At 39.9% G+C, this 15,867-nt stretch overlaps 10 protein-coding genes and 1 non-coding gene across 11 annotated transcripts; 5 read left to right on the top strand and 6 right to left on the bottom strand.

Annotated features, from left to right (window-relative positions):
- Positions 1 to 133: 133 nt before the first annotated feature.
- Positions 134 to 2,650, top strand: TRZ1 (tRNase Z; the record flags this gene model as incomplete). The annotated part of the gene is made up of 1 exon (XM_056229524.1): positions 134 to 2,650. One exon carries the CDS (start codon positions 134 to 136, stop codon positions 2,648 to 2,650), a length of 2,517 nt encoding a protein of 838 aa, XP_056083534.1.
- Positions 2,651 to 2,730: 80 nt separating this feature from the next.
- VPS501 (sorting nexin family protein) lies at positions 2,731 to 4,488 on the bottom strand (the record flags this gene model as incomplete). The annotated part of the gene is made up of 1 exon (XM_056229523.1): positions 2,731 to 4,488. One exon carries the CDS (start codon positions 4,486 to 4,488, stop codon positions 2,731 to 2,733), a length of 1,758 nt encoding a protein of 585 aa, XP_056083533.1.
- A 247-nt stretch (positions 4,489 to 4,735) lies between these two features.
- MSA2 (Msa2p) lies at positions 4,736 to 5,815 on the bottom strand (the record flags this gene model as incomplete). Its single annotated transcript, XM_056229522.1, has 1 exon — positions 4,736 to 5,815. One exon carries the CDS (start codon positions 5,813 to 5,815, stop codon positions 4,736 to 4,738), a length of 1,080 nt encoding a protein of 359 aa, XP_056083532.1.
- A 262-nt stretch (positions 5,816 to 6,077) lies between these two features.
- On the bottom strand, positions 6,078 to 7,190 carry ECM4 (S-glutathionyl-(chloro)hydroquinone reductase; the record flags this gene model as incomplete). Its single annotated transcript, XM_056229521.1, has 1 exon — positions 6,078 to 7,190. The coding sequence occupies one exon, from the start codon at positions 7,188 to 7,190 to the stop codon at positions 6,078 to 6,080; it is 1,113 nt and encodes a 370-aa protein (XP_056083531.1).
- A 1,303-nt stretch (positions 7,191 to 8,493) lies between these two features.
- Positions 8,494 to 9,408, top strand: SKDI11G2830 (uncharacterized protein; the record flags this gene model as incomplete). The annotated part of the gene is made up of 1 exon (XM_056229520.1): positions 8,494 to 9,408. The coding sequence occupies one exon, from the start codon at positions 8,494 to 8,496 to the stop codon at positions 9,406 to 9,408; it is 915 nt and encodes a 304-aa protein (XP_056083530.1).
- Positions 9,409 to 9,545: 137 nt separating this feature from the next.
- On the bottom strand, positions 9,546 to 9,989 carry AIM29 (Aim29p; the record flags this gene model as incomplete). Its single annotated transcript, XM_056229519.1, has 1 exon — positions 9,546 to 9,989. One exon carries the CDS (start codon positions 9,987 to 9,989, stop codon positions 9,546 to 9,548), a length of 444 nt encoding a protein of 147 aa, XP_056083529.1.
- Positions 9,990 to 10,138: 149 nt separating this feature from the next.
- On the bottom strand, positions 10,139 to 10,234 carry Skdi_11.trna16K. Its single transcript has 2 exons — positions 10,198 to 10,234; positions 10,139 to 10,174 (listed from the first exon to the last, which is right to left on the bottom strand). It is a non-coding gene; the product is annotated as a tRNA-Lys (tRNA).
- Positions 10,235 to 10,905: 671 nt separating this feature from the next.
- On the top strand, positions 10,906 to 11,124 carry SKDI11G2810 (uncharacterized protein; the record flags this gene model as incomplete). The annotated part of the gene is made up of 1 exon (XM_056229518.1): positions 10,906 to 11,124. The coding sequence occupies one exon, from the start codon at positions 10,906 to 10,908 to the stop codon at positions 11,122 to 11,124; it is 219 nt and encodes a 72-aa protein (XP_056083528.1).
- A 110-nt stretch (positions 11,125 to 11,234) lies between these two features.
- On the top strand, positions 11,235 to 12,917 carry SIS2 (phosphopantothenoylcysteine decarboxylase complex subunit SIS2; the record flags this gene model as incomplete). Its single annotated transcript, XM_056229517.1, has 1 exon — positions 11,235 to 12,917. One exon carries the CDS (start codon positions 11,235 to 11,237, stop codon positions 12,915 to 12,917), a length of 1,683 nt encoding a protein of 560 aa, XP_056083527.1.
- Positions 12,918 to 13,353: 436 nt separating this feature from the next.
- Positions 13,354 to 14,403, top strand: DRE2 (electron carrier DRE2; the record flags this gene model as incomplete). Its single annotated transcript, XM_056229516.1, has 1 exon — positions 13,354 to 14,403. The coding sequence occupies one exon, from the start codon at positions 13,354 to 13,356 to the stop codon at positions 14,401 to 14,403; it is 1,050 nt and encodes a 349-aa protein (XP_056083526.1).
- Positions 14,404 to 14,715: 312 nt separating this feature from the next.
- Positions 14,716 to 15,867, bottom strand: SKDI11G2780 (uncharacterized protein; the record flags this gene model as incomplete). The annotated part of the gene is made up of 1 exon (XM_056229514.1): positions 14,716 to 15,867. One exon carries the CDS (start codon positions 15,865 to 15,867, stop codon positions 14,716 to 14,718), a length of 1,152 nt encoding a protein of 383 aa, XP_056083525.1.

Below are 15,867 nucleotides of genomic sequence, written 5' to 3'. Positions count from 1 at the left end.
ATACGTAAAAAACTTCCTATCTCTATCTTCTCATTTGATCCGAAGGTATAAGCCGTACAGAAAGAGACCCAGAAAGCCGCAAATTAAGGGAGCCACCAGCCGTAAAGAGACAAGTCCAGGAAGATTTTCAACGATGTTCACATTTATACCCATTACACACCCCACATCGGATACGAAGCAGCCCTTGTTGCTGCTGCAGTCTGCGCATGGTGAGAAGTACTTCTTTGGCAAGATTGGTGAAGGTTCCCAGAGAAGTCTGACGGAAAATAAGATCAGAATATCCAAATTGAGGGACATTTTCCTTACTGGTGAACTGAACTGGTCAGATATTGGTGGGTTGCCTGGGATGATCTTGACCATTGCCGATCAGGGGAAAAGCAACCTCGTTTTGCATTACGGACATGACATTCTGGACTACATAGTCTCCACTTGGAGGTACTTCGTCTTTAGATTCGGCATAGACTTGAGGGATCATATTATGAAAGATAAAGAGGTCTATAAAGATAATGTGATAACGGTTAAGTCCTTCAATGTCCTGAAAAATGAGGAAAATTGCAAAAGTGAAGTTTTCGACAGCTTTCAAAAGGGCGTGTTGGATTCTATAGTCTCGAAAATGTTCCCCAAACATGAACCCACCGATAGATATGATCCTTCCAGTGATCCGCATTTAAACGTTGAACTGCCTGACTTGAGCGCAAAAATAGAAATCTCTACGAATTACGAAATCAGCTTCAATCCCGTGAGAGGGAAGTTCAAGCTCGAAGAAGCTGTCAAGTTAGGTGTGCCAAGGGGTCCCTTATTTGCCAAGTTAACTAAGGGCCAAAAAATCACATTGGATAACGGTACTGTCGTAACACCTGAACAGGTATTAGAAAGAGAACGTCATTTCGCCAAGGTACTGGTTCTGGATATCCCGGATGACGCATATTTAAGTGCGTTCGTTGAAAAGTTCAAGGAATACGATTGCGCTGAACTTGGTATGGTTTATTATTTTCTGGGTGACGACGTCACCATTAATGACGACCTATTTAAGTTCATTGACATTTTCGAGAAGAACCATTATGGCAAAGTCAATCATATGGTTTCTCATAGTAAAATTTCCCCAAACACAATAACGTTTTTCGGTTCAGCATTAACCACATTAAAGTTAAAGGCATTACAAGTCAATAACTACAATCTACCAAGAACAGATCGTGTGTTTTCGAAAGATTTTTATGAAAGCTTCGACAAACCACTCGCCAAGGGAACTTCTATGTGTGAATCCCAAGAGACACCTTTAAATACTGCCATACAGAAGGATAATATTCATATTTTTGCACAGAACAAGACAGTAACTTTTGAACCTTTTCACAGGGACGAAGAACCGATGAGGTGTGAAATAAATAGTGATCTATCAGCTTTCTCGTGGGAAAAAATTTTTGAGGATCATGTGCAGCCTTTGGGGTTCCCCTTAGCTAGTGTCGAGACGGTCATCAACGACCAACTACATGTGAACAATTTTAATAACACGACGGAAAAGAAAAGACATGTCGAGATTATCACATTGGGGACCGGTAGTGCATTGCCCTCCAAATATAGAAATGTTGTGTCCACATTAGTTAAATTTCCCTATATTCATGTGGATGGCAATATTGAAAATAGGAACATCATGTTGGATGCAGGTGAAAATACTTTGGGGACCATGCATAGAATGTTTTCTCAACTAGCAGTCAAGTCAATATTCCAAGATTTAAAGATGATTTATTTAAGTCATTTGCATGCAGACCATCATTTAGGGATAATTAGCATATTAAATGAATGGTATAAATATAACAAGGACGATGAAATGAGTTATATATATGTGATAACTCCATGGCAATACAACAAATTCATCAATGAATGGCTAGTTCTGGAAAACAAGGAGCTTTTGAAGAAAATTAAATACATTAGTTGTGAACATTTCATTGATGATTCGTTTGTGAGGATGCAGACGCAAGCCGTTCCTCTGGAAGAGTTCAACGAAATATTACAAGAGAATAGTAATCATGAAGTGAAAAGGAAGCTGGATTTGGACGGAGATTCTTCATATAGGGATGTTGATTTAATTACGCAAATGTATGAGGATTTATCGATAGAATTTATGCAGACGTGCAGAGCCATACACTGCGATTGGGCATATTCAAGTTCTATCATCTTTCAGATGGACGGGAACAATGATCATAATACATTCAAAGTTTCGTATTCAGGCGATACGAGACCTAATATTGAAAATTTCTCCCATGAAATTGGCCATAATTCTGATCTACTAATTCATGAAGCCACACTAGAAAACCAATTAGCGGAAGATGCCATCAAGAAAAGGCATTGTACAATCAATGAGGCAATTAGTGTTTCGAATGAAATGAATGCTAGAAAGTTGATCTTGACACATTTCTCCCAAAGATATCCTAAGTTGCCTCAATTGGACAATAATATTGACGTGAAGGCGAAAGAATTTTGTTTCGCTTTTGACAGTATGATTGTTGACTATGAGAAAATTGGTGAGCAGCAGCATGTATTTCCACTATTGAACAAGGCATTTGCTGAGGAAAAGGAACAAGAAGATGACTCTGAAGATGTAGAAAGCATCCAAGATCCGGAAATCATAGTAAAAAAACACAAGAAAAATTAACTGTACGAATTTCTTCAAGGAGTCAGTCGCTGCTTTTGATTACTAGACTTCGCATTTATTTAGATTATTACGTACACACTTCATTGATTTTCCTGTTCATTTGATTTAAAATCTTGCCACAATTGTAAATAATGTCTCTTTTCATCGGCAGTTGAATCTTTTAAAGACTCCAAGCAGCTTTTAATCTCAACAGCTTCTCTTTCCTCAAAATTTTTTCGTTCCTTTAAAATTTTCTCCACGATTTCTTGCCAGCTTTGCCTAACGCGGTTATACCTTTTTAACACAATTTTGTATTCATTCTCTGCAGTACATATTTTAGGGTCTTCATCATTGTTGTTGTTATTTCCAATAGTTAGCTTGTTAAGATAGCTTTTTTTTTTGTCTAGATCTATTTCAATGGTGCTTAAAATTCTACCCAGTTTTAGTCTTTGATTTAGAATGGATTCAAACGACTCGCAAAATCTTATGTTTTCATCAAATAATATAACTAGCTTCAAAATATCTTGTCTTGAGGAACCTTTGAATCTTTGCAGAAAGCATTCATTTAGTGTCGAAAATTTTGAAAATAGTTCGGAATTTGCTCTAATAACTTCTTCCGAGGAAATTTGCTTTAGGCACTCTGTAAATTCACCAACCACGGAAGTTAATTTCACTGTTTCATCTACAATGTACTCTAATACGCGGTAGAGTAATTGTCGCCACTGCTCCTTGGATACGCCCACCCAGTCATGACATGCCTGTATTTCGGCGGATGTTTCTTGGTAAGTAGGTGTACTTGACCCAAACGACAAACTAGTGAATAAGGACTTGTTTTTGGGAATCCACTCTTGAACCAATGGGTCATTGTTATTGAAGGTGTTGTCAGTACTTTGAGGTTGGAAGAGTCTTTGATAATCCCTCCTAGAGAATAACTTTGTTGGACTTATATATATGTCGGTGAGCCCTGCTATCGGTATGAGCGTAGCATGAGAGTTTGTCATTGATTCGACTCTTTTTGACTGCCTGTGGAACTCTTTTATTTCCCGGAGTTGAGATGATGTCATCTGTATTTTATCATCTGTATAGATATTATCGCCGACAGTCATCTTTGAATTTTCAGGAATGATGTCATCCCAATTAATAAAATCTATAAAGTTTGAATCCAAACGTAGAACCTTGTCGTTAAATATATGCTTAATCATTCTCATCAGTTGTAACGATATGATGTACCCTGGTTTAAAGTTGAAAATTGGGTCATATTTCTCGTTATTACGTATCATGAAAAGATGATTTATCGCAAACTCGTCTTTCTCCACAAGAATGTTGGATCTAGTTGGTGGGGGAATAGTTTTTCCCCAATGGTTATTTTGCAATTGATGATACAACCAATAGAAGTCGACAAAATTTCTTGCAATAGTTTTTTCGATGTTTTGTTTTGTAATAATCCTTATTGTCCATATCGAGTCTTTTAATGAATTTAAATCCGAACCCGGGAAAACTTCAACGTGATAAACTTGATCGATAACGTTATTATTCTTCACGTCGTTCGCCGGTTTGATTGAGTGGCTACGGCCGGTGACCGGTCTTCGACGTCTTCTCTTTTCAGTGAAAAGCTTTTTGTATTTGGGGTTTTTATTCAATAGTCTGTTGTCAATTTCGAAGTTTGCTTGGAATAGAGGGTTTGAGGACGGTGTGCCAATGTTATCTTGGACATCGGTCTTTGTTTCTTCATCCTCACTTATGCTAGTGCTAACGCTCTTGACGGACCTTTCGGAATCATCAATAGATATTTCCCCTTGGACGACAAATTCGTTTACTCCAATACTGGGACTGGCATGTGATGCTTTCTCCTTCTCCATATGTAATTTGCAGGTTTGTAGACCTGGTCTGCTCTTGCCTTGCCTATATTCCCTATTGTTTAATTTTTTCAAATAAGCGCAGCACATATTAATTCCATTAAATCAACTTACAGAAAAATGCTAAAATAGAAAGAAAGAAAACAAACTATTGGATAAGACTGTATTATTAAGATTAGATAAAAGTTCTTGGGTTTCTGAATATATAATGACCAATTTACATAAAGTATATCGTGAGAGCCGAGTGTGTTTACTCTCTGGTGACGAGCTTCCTTAGTGCCGTGGTAGCGTCATCCTTCTCCGTGGGCAGTAAAATCATGTTATTATAAGACTGCTCTGAAAGTATACCACTATGATTATTGGAGTTTTGATCAACGGATATATACTCGGACCTCTCCGTGTAATTGGTTGAATTAGAGTCCTGTGGAATCACTTGATCTATATGCGGTAACGAGGGGCGTCTTAGCATTGATGCTTGAGCGAAGTTTGCACTGAAGTGATTGTTTGTAGAATCGAAATTGGATGTCCTTGGCGGGGACATGAGGAGGCTAGTATTCCAGTCCGATATGGGAAGAGGATCTATCAATCTTGCAGGAGATTTGAATTGTCTTGGTGACGATTGTAACGGTAAATTGAAAAGAAATTGATTGTTGTTGTTGTTGCTATTATGATTGCTGCCCAAGACGTTGCCGGTGGGATTATTCTGTGAATCTGCCGTTGCATTTGGGGATGTGAAGTTTTCAAGTAATATACCATCAATGTTGGGGGTGAACCCTGTTTTAATTTGGAAAGAGGTAAAGTTTAGGTTCAAATTTGAGTTTGCATTCGGAGTTCTTGGAGCGGTTGATTTTCTGGGCGATAACTTCGCAATATTGGAGGATATTGGTGAAAATACAGTAGTCATTGGCTGTTGGCTCATTGCGCTTTCTAATGGCACTTGGTTATATTTCTTATTAACCGTACTACTCTTGTTCCTCATTTTTTTCAGTAGGGACAGTATACGAGTCTTTTCGACACGGTCAGAAGAAGGATTAGACTTCCCCTTTGGCGTAGGCTTCTCTGTTTTCGATTCCTTGATGGGTAGAATGTTTACAGGCCCCAGGATTGCCGCTTTACCGTTTTGGCCAATGGATAGAGAAAACTTACCGAAACTTGAAGAGCGGCCGTGAATCTTCATTGACGATGATGATACAACGATAGAAGGCGATTGGTAATCCAACGAAGAAGGTGTTTGCATAGAGGGGGCTCTGATGGGTGAAAAAATAAGACTGTGATTAGATTGTGGAGTACAATTGAATCTCTGCTGTGGTTGTGGTGTTGTATATACCATTGAGTGGTTAGAAAACTCGTTTCCTTGTTCGAGATTCTTCGTGAAATGGGAATGATAAAAGAAGCCAGCAATCAATCAGATAGAAGAATGTATACAGCTCTGCATGAAAATTACGACATGAAAATATTTCACAGCGTTAAATATAATTTCAGGTCTCTTTTTGCACTTTGACGCGTTTCGCGTCAATTACCCAATCAAGTATAGAAAAAGAGGCAGCTTTGGGAGATTACAAACAGTCAGTCGATTACTTAAATACAGCAAATTATAAATGTTGAATATCTGGCTTGGGCCCCAGGGCCGTGATCCCTAAGGGGTTGATCCTTGTGTGTGAGCGTGTGTAGTGTAACTTGATATGGTTGAAATCTGTTGTGAACCTGAAGGCATCGTAGTTCCAGTACAAGTTTCTCACCCAGAGATGGATGAACGGATATCCAGCTCTAATTGAGGTAAAGTTGCACTTGAAATGCTGGACGTAGACAGGGTCGAATCTTATGATGGTGGTGTATAACCTAATGTCACTTTCTGTCAATTGGTTTCCCACGCTGAAGAATTCACTCAAAATCTTTTGCCTGTCATCTTTACCGTATTTCGCCTCCAATCCAGCGTACTTATCACTTAAGATTTTCTCCACTTTGTTCAAATGTTCAAACACATGGCTAACCTCACTTTCGTAAACTTCAGCCTTCTCTGCGAATCCGGTCTTGTATACACCATTGTTGATGTTGTCGTAAACCCAAGAATTGAAATCGTCGATTTGGGCCTCCAGATGTTCGGGGACAAGATCCACCTCTTTGTACTTGTCATCGACAAATTCATCAAAGACGTTTGAGTTCATAATCCTGATAATTTCGCTACTTTCATTGTTGACAATGGTTTGGGTCTCTAAGTCCCACAGAACGGGAACGGTGAACCTTGCCGAGTACTGAGGGTCGCTCTTGTAGTACAAATCACTGATTCTCTTGTGTCCGTAATGTGGTTCATTGGTAGCATCCACCATAAACCTTTCGCTGTCATTCTTGATTGCGGCAAAGCTCTTGCTGGCATCCTCCTTAGCAGTCTTGATGCCACCTGCAGCATCGTGCCAATGTTCCAAAAAGTCTCCTTTATCTTCCAGTTGCTTCTCCATGTCAAGAAACCTCCACCCCTTTTCGTCAAGGTGCCAATGGACTACACTGCATCCTATGACCGAGGTTAGTCCCTTTGCAGCCCTTGTGATTAAAGTCCTATGCGCCCATGGGCAAGCCAATGAAACGTACAACCAATATCTTCCCTTTGCGGGCTTATAGATTGGATGCTGCTTGGAAATCGTTTCTCTGAAGGACGACACCTGTCTCTTAAAAGCCCCGTTGTTATTACTCGCCCACTGTTTCGACATTTCTGCTATGTTGTGCGATGTTTGTGTGGGTTCTTGGAAGTGGGACAATGGTGCTAGTGCTGATACCTGGTTCCTTTTATAGAAGAGCCTGAAAAGGGCTAAGAGGGGTTGGACTGGACGTTCAGTCAATAAATAGGGGTGTGAAATTTCAAGAGTTGACTAAACCATTAGTAATGAAACATTAGAAAACCCATCCCGACGCAATAGTAATAATAGTATGTTTAAGGGTTCTTGGAAGCATTAAGACCACCAAAAGCACGTTCCAAGGTAGGCCCCGATTATATCTACTTAATCAGTATATAGGCGTGGAGATTTTATCTGTAGGTACTATTGGTTTCATATTACACGATACTACAACTAAACGTAAAAATCATTCGCGCGGGTGAAATACTTCATACAGTGAATTTCCACCATTCGCGTTTTATGTAGCCGAACTTTTTTCACACATTCTGCAAGTATCTTTGTGGTCCCAAAGTGATGCGCTGAACACTAGACACTCAATTGCCTGCAATTCCATCGGGTATATATTTATTTAGTTATATAACGACTAGCTTCTCGAACCAAGCCGTTCAACCAAAATGCAGTACTCCAGCCTACGGACAAACAAGACGAAGAAACAAGGAAAAATGCCGTAGAGCACGCACGGAAGGCAAGTTTATCGTTGATAGTCTTTATCTTTCACGAAAAGAGCACAGTCTCATAGATAATCACTCCCAACGACAGCGAACCTGGACTGGAACGAAGCAGTCCGAGTAGTCCGGAGAGAAATAAAAGGAAAAAGCATAAATTTATTCTCTTGCCCCGCTCTTTTTGTTACGCTTTTTCGAGTTTTTCCGGCCAGTCACAACGGGATTGTCGTGGCCGGAAAAACCAATAGCGGGGGTCACTGAAGAATCGAAGGGGGAAGAGGGGGGAAGCTGGGTGGGGTGTTTTGCTTTTCCTGCAATTTTTTTCCGTTGGTACAACAGTCTCTGCGCGGTCGGAAAAATGTTTTCTTAGATAATTCCTCTTCTCGCCCGCAAGCGCAGAAATCCCCGCGGGGAAGAGCCAGATTTGGGCTTTTTCCGCCCGCAAAAGAAAAAAAAAACCTGGGGACAATCATAATCATGCTTTTTCTTTCCTTCTTCTCGTCTTCCTTGAATTGAATGCAGCAAAAAAGATATCTCTGGAGTCTTAGAAACTCCATGACTATATATATATATATGTGAGCAATAGTTCCCGTTCAAATTTTTGCTTTTTGATATTTTGGTTCTTTCTTGATTTTCCTCCCAACCACTAGCAAAACACATAAACGTATATAAAAATGACTAGTTTAGATGATACAATAATTTCGTATCAAAATTTGATGTTGCTAGACAACATGACCAACTACAACAAGCCGGCCATTGACTATTTCCACCATGAATTTAGTGACGCAAGCTTAGAAATGCCGGCTTCGTGGACACTGCTGTTGAAGATGCGTAAACACAAATTACTTCGACTACCAAGTTGCTCGTCGGAGGACGCGCTCGATTATAACATGTATCTCGTAAGATTACACCATTGTTTATGGAGGCGTTGGTCCATAAATCACTATGGTCTGCAAAACTCCAAGTCCAACCCGCTCTCCATCAACTGGAACAAGGAGACTGATGTGACAGTGTTGTACGGTCCGGACTTGACCAATATAGATAATATTGAAGATAAGATGTGGCCTGCACAACAGCAAAACGACCAGAAACAGCAAAAGAGTTTGAAATCTGCTTTGAAGAGAAATGCGGAATCATGGATCGACGAGGAAACGGAGGAGATTAGCTGCACAGTGGGAAGCAAGGACACCCCCGTGGAATCGGAAGACGTTTCATGCGCGTCATCCGTAGATTCCCACACATCATCTATCTTTGACCAACGTTCTTCATGTACTAAAATTTCTTCGATAGATGAAGATGCGGAGGATTTCGAACTAGAGGAGAAAGTTCAATTCCCTAGGAAATTGAAATTCAACCAGGCTGTGATGAGAAGAGAGATTGATTCTAAGGGTGCTATTCACGAATCTCTAGTCAACATAAACGATGTCCAACACCTCCGCCACCATCGCCGTCATCATCGCCGCCACCATCGCCACCAAACTCCCCTTGCCAATGAAAGAATACAGGAAACTTATTCTGAATTCGACAGCTATTCATTTGATGCCATAAAAGATGAAGACATTTTCTATAGGAATCAAGTTGTTTTCTGAAGAGCTGCCCTCTCCTTTGCATTCTACACACGCATTTCGGTGTTAGTTTATATATATACATATATATGCATACACAAAAAAATATATATATATTCGTATCATTTGTTTTTAATAAAGTTCACAAACTAATCAGCATCTTACCATTTTTCTTCAGGGTTTTCTTTGAACCTCAAGTAGTCATCCTTGTTGAAGAGAGAAATCTCGGTTTCATTTTCAATACCGTATTCAAACAGCTTCTTTTTATCGTTCTGCAAGTCCAAAATCCAGTCTTCATCGTGATCGAAATTGATCACAAGATTGACCGTCTTGGAACCGTGTGCGTGTGTATATACCTTTAGAGTATCGTACTTAACGTTACGGAACGGTCTCAATGAGCCGTCATTCTGGATTTTGTTCAAAGCGTCATTGAACAAGTCCTTTGCCGTCTTGTCCGCAAGATCATAATCATGCAACACTATATTCTTGACGTTTCTGTACGGGAAAGACTTTATTATTCTGACCGTAATCACAGAATTCTTTAGCGGTCTGGCAGTTGAGGTCAATGGCTCCTCCAGGTCGTAATCATGATGGGCCGTTGTCATTTTCAATTGTCAGTCGAATGCATCAAACAATGCAATCGGACAAGAATGTTTGAAAGGCAGCATGTGTAAAACACTTCTTCTTCAATAATGGTGGAACTTGTCGTTCGATTTTCTAGAAAATCTGGGAAAAAAATCGAAAAAAGAAAGAACTCCTCATAGGGGGCTCGAACCCCTGACATTTCGGTATCCTTGCCTAAGCGAATACGCTTAAAAGCCGAACGCTCTACCAACTGAGCTAACAAGGATGAGTTCTTCGAGAAAGAGAAATTATATTGATGACTATATAAAATCTCAAGCAGTCCCCCCCAGTTTCACGACCACCAATATGTGATTCTTTTGCAGCATATTAACTCTTACGGGGCACGTTCACTAAGCAATACTTACCTCTGTTGTATGTTTGCATATAAAAACCACATTCGAGATGTTGAAAATGAAAGTGACTAAATGGGAGTGCGGTCTATTCAGTATGAAAACTACTGACCATTCTTGAAATTTTAACCCTCTTTACCACAATATTTTGGACCGCGCTAGTTTCCTTTAGTATGCACATTCCTCGCTTGATATACTGATTGCCTGTCGATTCCTGAAAAGTTCATAGTCATCGGTCAGCTTGTAGTAAGCATAAAAGATCTTCTTATACCCTACAACGCACGCCGATTGGATACGTTAAATATGTTCAATATAATAGCAAGTTCAGGGAGTCACAGTTATTTTCAATGTAATTACCCAAAAATTCCCTATGAAGAGTAAACTAAAAGTTAGTTTCGATTTATAGATCTTTTAACTTTATCCTGCACCAACTGTCCGAACGGTCCGTTTACCATTTCTCAGTTCTACGATTCACGCGGTTACTATATTCACTTGCTTGGACCATGATAAACCCATAGGTTCCCTGCCTGCTCTGCCTGCTCTCAGCATGAGTCCAAGTAATTCCTTGAAGTCGTTATATAACCCAACCCATGTGCTCGTAAGTAATGACACACGCAACTTTTTCTCTTGCAAAAAATGGCATCGATGCTTCTCTGGGAGGCAATCTCACAGGAGGAGAAGTCAAGGAACACTTTCGGATCACTCCCTCACCTGGACTGCCCACCCATTACTGCCGTTCAGTTACATTTGGAAAGACCATTTTTGAACTAGGTCCTCTTCGTTCTCACAGCGCTTTATATTCCGGGATAAAATATAAAGAAATATTAGTCAAGGAAAAATAATAGGCAAGAACAAAGACTTTAGAAGCAAACCGCAATGACTGCCGTCGCCTCTACTAACGGGAAGCATGAATCAGATCACAACCAACCCATAGAGTGTCCAAGGTTTTCCCGTGGAAAGAAGGAGATTGTGTTGGACCGTGAGGATGCAAAGGGGAAGGACTCTGTAATGAACTCCCCCGTTTCGGGAAGACAATCAGTGAGTCCTACCCTGTCAAATGCTACTGGTAATACTACGAAATCTATCATGAATGTTACAGGAACTTCGGGCGCGGTGGTGAGCAATACGCCGGAGCCTGGCTTGAAAAGGGTTCCCGCCGTCACTTTTAGTGATCTGAAGCAGCAACAAAAGCATGATAGTCTGGCTCAACTGAAAAATGAATCGGAAAAGAATAAAGTCCCAAACAGCACTTTAACAATTACTTCTAATTCTGTTGCCGGGAATCCTGCAGCAATACCGAATAACATCACTACTCCAAGACCGGCGCAAATATCAGGCTCTCCGCTTGTCAATGAGATGAAGGATTTTGTTCCTAAGGGGAACGGTAGGCTCAAAATAGTCGATTCGATCAAGCCTGGCAATATTATGGCCTCATCGACTCCAGTAAACAAGGAAAACGATAAAGTCGCTGCTAAGGTTCCCACCAGTGTTACACTGCGAAAGGAGGATTCACACGATGAGGCCGACAATCTTTTAATCCAACTTAATTCAAGGTCTGCTTCAGAGGATACATCAGTAAAGCAATCGGCCATACCCTCCATCATTCCTAAAAGGGAAAATTCTAAAAATTTGGACCCCAGGTTACCGCAAGATGATGGGAAATTGCACGTACTATTTGGCGCCACAGGTTCGTTGTCGGTATTCAAGATCAAACCAATGATTAAAAAATTAGAAGAAATATATGGTCGTGATAGAATAAGCATTCAAGTTATCCTAACACAATCAGCAACACAGTTTTTCGAACAAAGATATACCAAAAAAATTATCAAGTCTTCAGAAAAACTAAATAAACTTTCACAATATGATTCCACTCCAACAACTCCGGTAACACCAACGCCGGGCCAATGTAACATGGCTCAAGTGGTGGAGCTACCTCCGCATATTCAGCTCTGGACAGATCAAGATGAATGGGACGCATGGAAACAACGGACTGACCCCGTCCTTCATATAGAGCTACGTCGTTGGGCGGATATATTAGTTGTGGCCCCACTCACTGCAAACACACTATCGAAGATTGCTTTGGGACTGTGCGATAATCTCCTAACGAGTGTCATCAGAGCTTGGAACCCAAGTTACCCAATTCTTTTGGCGCCCTCCATGGTGAGTAGCACTTTTAATTCGATGATGACAAAGAAACAATTACAAACCATAAAAGAGGAAATGTCTTGGGTCACTGTTTTCAAACCTTCCGAAAAAGTAATGGATATAAATGGTGACATCGGTCTTGGTGGTATGATGGACTGGAACGAGATTGTAAACAAGATCGTCATGAAATTGGGTGGGTATCCAAAGGATAACGAAGAAGAAGACGAAGAAGACGAGGATGAAGATGACGAAGAAGAGGAAGAAGAAGAGACGGAAGATAACAAGAACGAAAACAACAACGACGATGACGACGACGATGACGATGACGATGACGACGAGGACGAGGATGATGACGATGACGAGGATGATGACGAGGACGAAGTAGAAACTCCAGGTATAGTAGATAAGCATTAATAAATAATCTATGAATTGCAATTACATTCAACATCTTTGTGTTTTGCGATTTCTAGAAAGAAAATCATCAGGCAACTCCACCCAGCATATACACAAAATGTCATGATTTTTTTATCCTTTATGCCTTGAAGCAGGTATGTAAGGGCCATATTGAATGTGTGTAGATCTTCACACACACATAAACAGCTATTTATTCATTAATTTACGAATTCATTAATTAACTAATAAAATTGTGTATTTTTTCTCAGCTTGTTTGACAGATACCGGTACCGGAATAAGTCCGATACTATTCCGAAGTTTCTAGAAAAAGAAAAAAACTATAAAAAAATGAAATGATTAGTAATCATTTATTCTCATCACATATTAAAACCAACACCAAACAAAGATCTTCCATTGCATTATATCTCAGCATATTTCCCATCAAACGAAAACATCGATGTCGCATTACAAATCGGGTCTCCTTCTGATACATCCATCTGTGACTACGACGCCAGAGTTGGTGGAAAATACCAAAAATCATGCCGCCTCCAAGGAAGTCAAGTTTGTAGACCAGTTCTTAATCAATAAACTGAATGATGGATCCATAAATCTGGAGAAATCCAAATATGAAGTTATTCAATACCTGACGCCTGAAGCAGTCACGGATATCAAGTTTCCCAAGAAGTTGATCTCTATCCTGGCTGACTCATTGAAACTAAATGGTTCATTAATGGGTTTGAGTGACACTTATAAAGTAGACGCATTGATTAATGGCTTTGAAATAGTAAATAAGCCGGAGTACCGTTGGGTTAAAAAAGATTTTTCCAATCTTACTCAAACTGTTTCAATACCGTTGAAGGATAAGAAAAAACCCTGCAGCACCAAACTGCAGAATGGTAGCACCAAATTGCCAACTTTCAAGAAAGCTAATGCTTTAACTTCTAAATTACCCTCATTCAAGAAAGCAGAGGATACCAGACTGCCTACCATCAAGAGAGCAGACGAATCCGAGGTGCCTAACTTCAAAATGGCTTCTGAACCAAGAGTCTATAAAGTCGTAGATGACCTAATCGAGGATAGCGATGATGACGTCTCTAGTGATTCGTCCAAGGCTCAGTATTTTGACCAAGTGGATGTCGACAACGACTCCATTGAAGAAGAAGACTTAATCGATGAGGATGATTCCAGTAAGCCAATGATTACTATGATTACATGTGGTAAATCCAAGACAAAGAAAAAAAAAGCTTGTAAGGATTGCACTTGTGGTATGAAAGAACAAGAAGAAAGGGAAATAAATGATCTAAGATCTCAACAGGATAAAGTCGTAAAGTTTTCCGAGAATGAGCTAACCGAGATCGATTTTACTATCGATGGGAAGAAAGTCGGTGGCTGTGGATCCTGTTCACTAGGGGATGCATTTAGGTGTAGTGGCTGTCCTTATTTAGGTCTTCCTGCTTTCAAGCCCGGCCAGCCTATTAATTTGGATAGTATTTCAGATGACTTGTAGGGGGACATTCTCTGGAAAAATTGTGTTAAATCGTCTGCCCAGGTGGAAGAGTTTTTTCGCAAATGTATAGGTTAAGCGACTTGGATAGATGACTGTCTTGCTTGAAAGAGCTTGCAGTATTTTTTTTCTTTCTTTAGGTTGAAAAATCATGTATTTACCATTTTTAGTGCCTATCAATCGTTCTGACTTATTATTTAACTCATTGTGTATATCGCATATATATATATCTCGTAAAAGCAATTTTACACTACCATCAAATCCATCACAGTAACGCATATTCACAAGTAAAGAAGGGTATCTCATAGCAACTTTTTATGCGTATTCTTCCAGTGTTTTAGTAACAGCCTTATACACATCATCCACAATCATCGTAGGTTTACATTCTTTTAAGTCGTCACCATCCTTATAAACACCTGTCTTTACTAAACAACTATTCCAGCCATAATTCTGAGCACCAATGATATCACTTGCAGGGTTATCGCCTACCATGAAAACCGAGTGGAACGGTGAAGATGAAGGTTTAATGCCTAAAAGAGGTAGTTTCCGATTAACAGATTGAGCTATCTTTCCGCTCAATCTTTTTTCCCAATCAATGAGAACGTGATGCGCAAAATCATAAGTTAACTTTGTCGGTTTACCCAAAGTATAATCTTGCAGAGGTTCACCATTTATCTCAGAGTAAAGTCTTCTAACTAGCAGACGGAAGGCACCTTGACCAAATCTGTTCAATTTATAAGGATTGGCCCATAGCAAATCCTCGTTTGAAAAGTAAATGGGGATGGAAGGTTTGCCACCTTTCTTACTTCTCAAGGTATTTAACATCCCATTTTCACTATTAATTGCATCTGAAATGATCTGTATATCAGCAGCCCAGTCATGAGGATCATTGAACACCAGGACGGCATCGAATTTCTTAGTGGTTAAATCTGGAATCTCTCTAGAGTACTCCTGTAATTGTTCGTCAGACAGCCCACTAAATGGCGCAATATCTCTGTTATATCTCACAATGTCGGTCTGGTGAACTACATCTTGAAATCCGTAGCCTTCTGCAACCTTTCTTACTGTAGGCGAACCAACAGCCAAGATTCTTGAATATTTATTAACAAGGGACTTATACGGGGTATGGCTTTGGATGATTTGCAAAGGTGACACGTCAACGTCCAATTTGCTCGAGATAAACTCTGTGCGTGCCTTCTCAGAGAGCCCACCACCATTAGTCAACAAGATATATGGAATCTTGTTATCGCTCAATAGTTTCAATGAGTCGCTAGCACCTGGAACAGGCTTCTTGCCCCTGAATAAAACGCCATCAATATCAAATGCAAAGGCAATTTTTTTGCCATTTGTTTGGAAAAACCGTCTACTTATCATATTTGTTCTTCTCTTGGCTTGCCAATATTTTGCGATTTTATCAGATGTGCTTTTCAGGGTCTTAGAGCGCTTTTTATCTTGCAATATATTCAT

The sequence above is a fragment of the Saccharomyces kudriavzevii genome (genome assembly GCF_947243775.1).
Source record: "Saccharomyces kudriavzevii IFO 1802 strain IFO1802 genome assembly, chromosome: 11".
Lineage (NCBI taxonomy): Eukaryota > Fungi > Ascomycota > Saccharomycetes > Saccharomycetales > Saccharomycetaceae > Saccharomyces > Saccharomyces kudriavzevii.
Note: the sequence above shows the minus strand (reverse complement) of the source record. Positions and strands in the feature narration are given on the sequence as shown.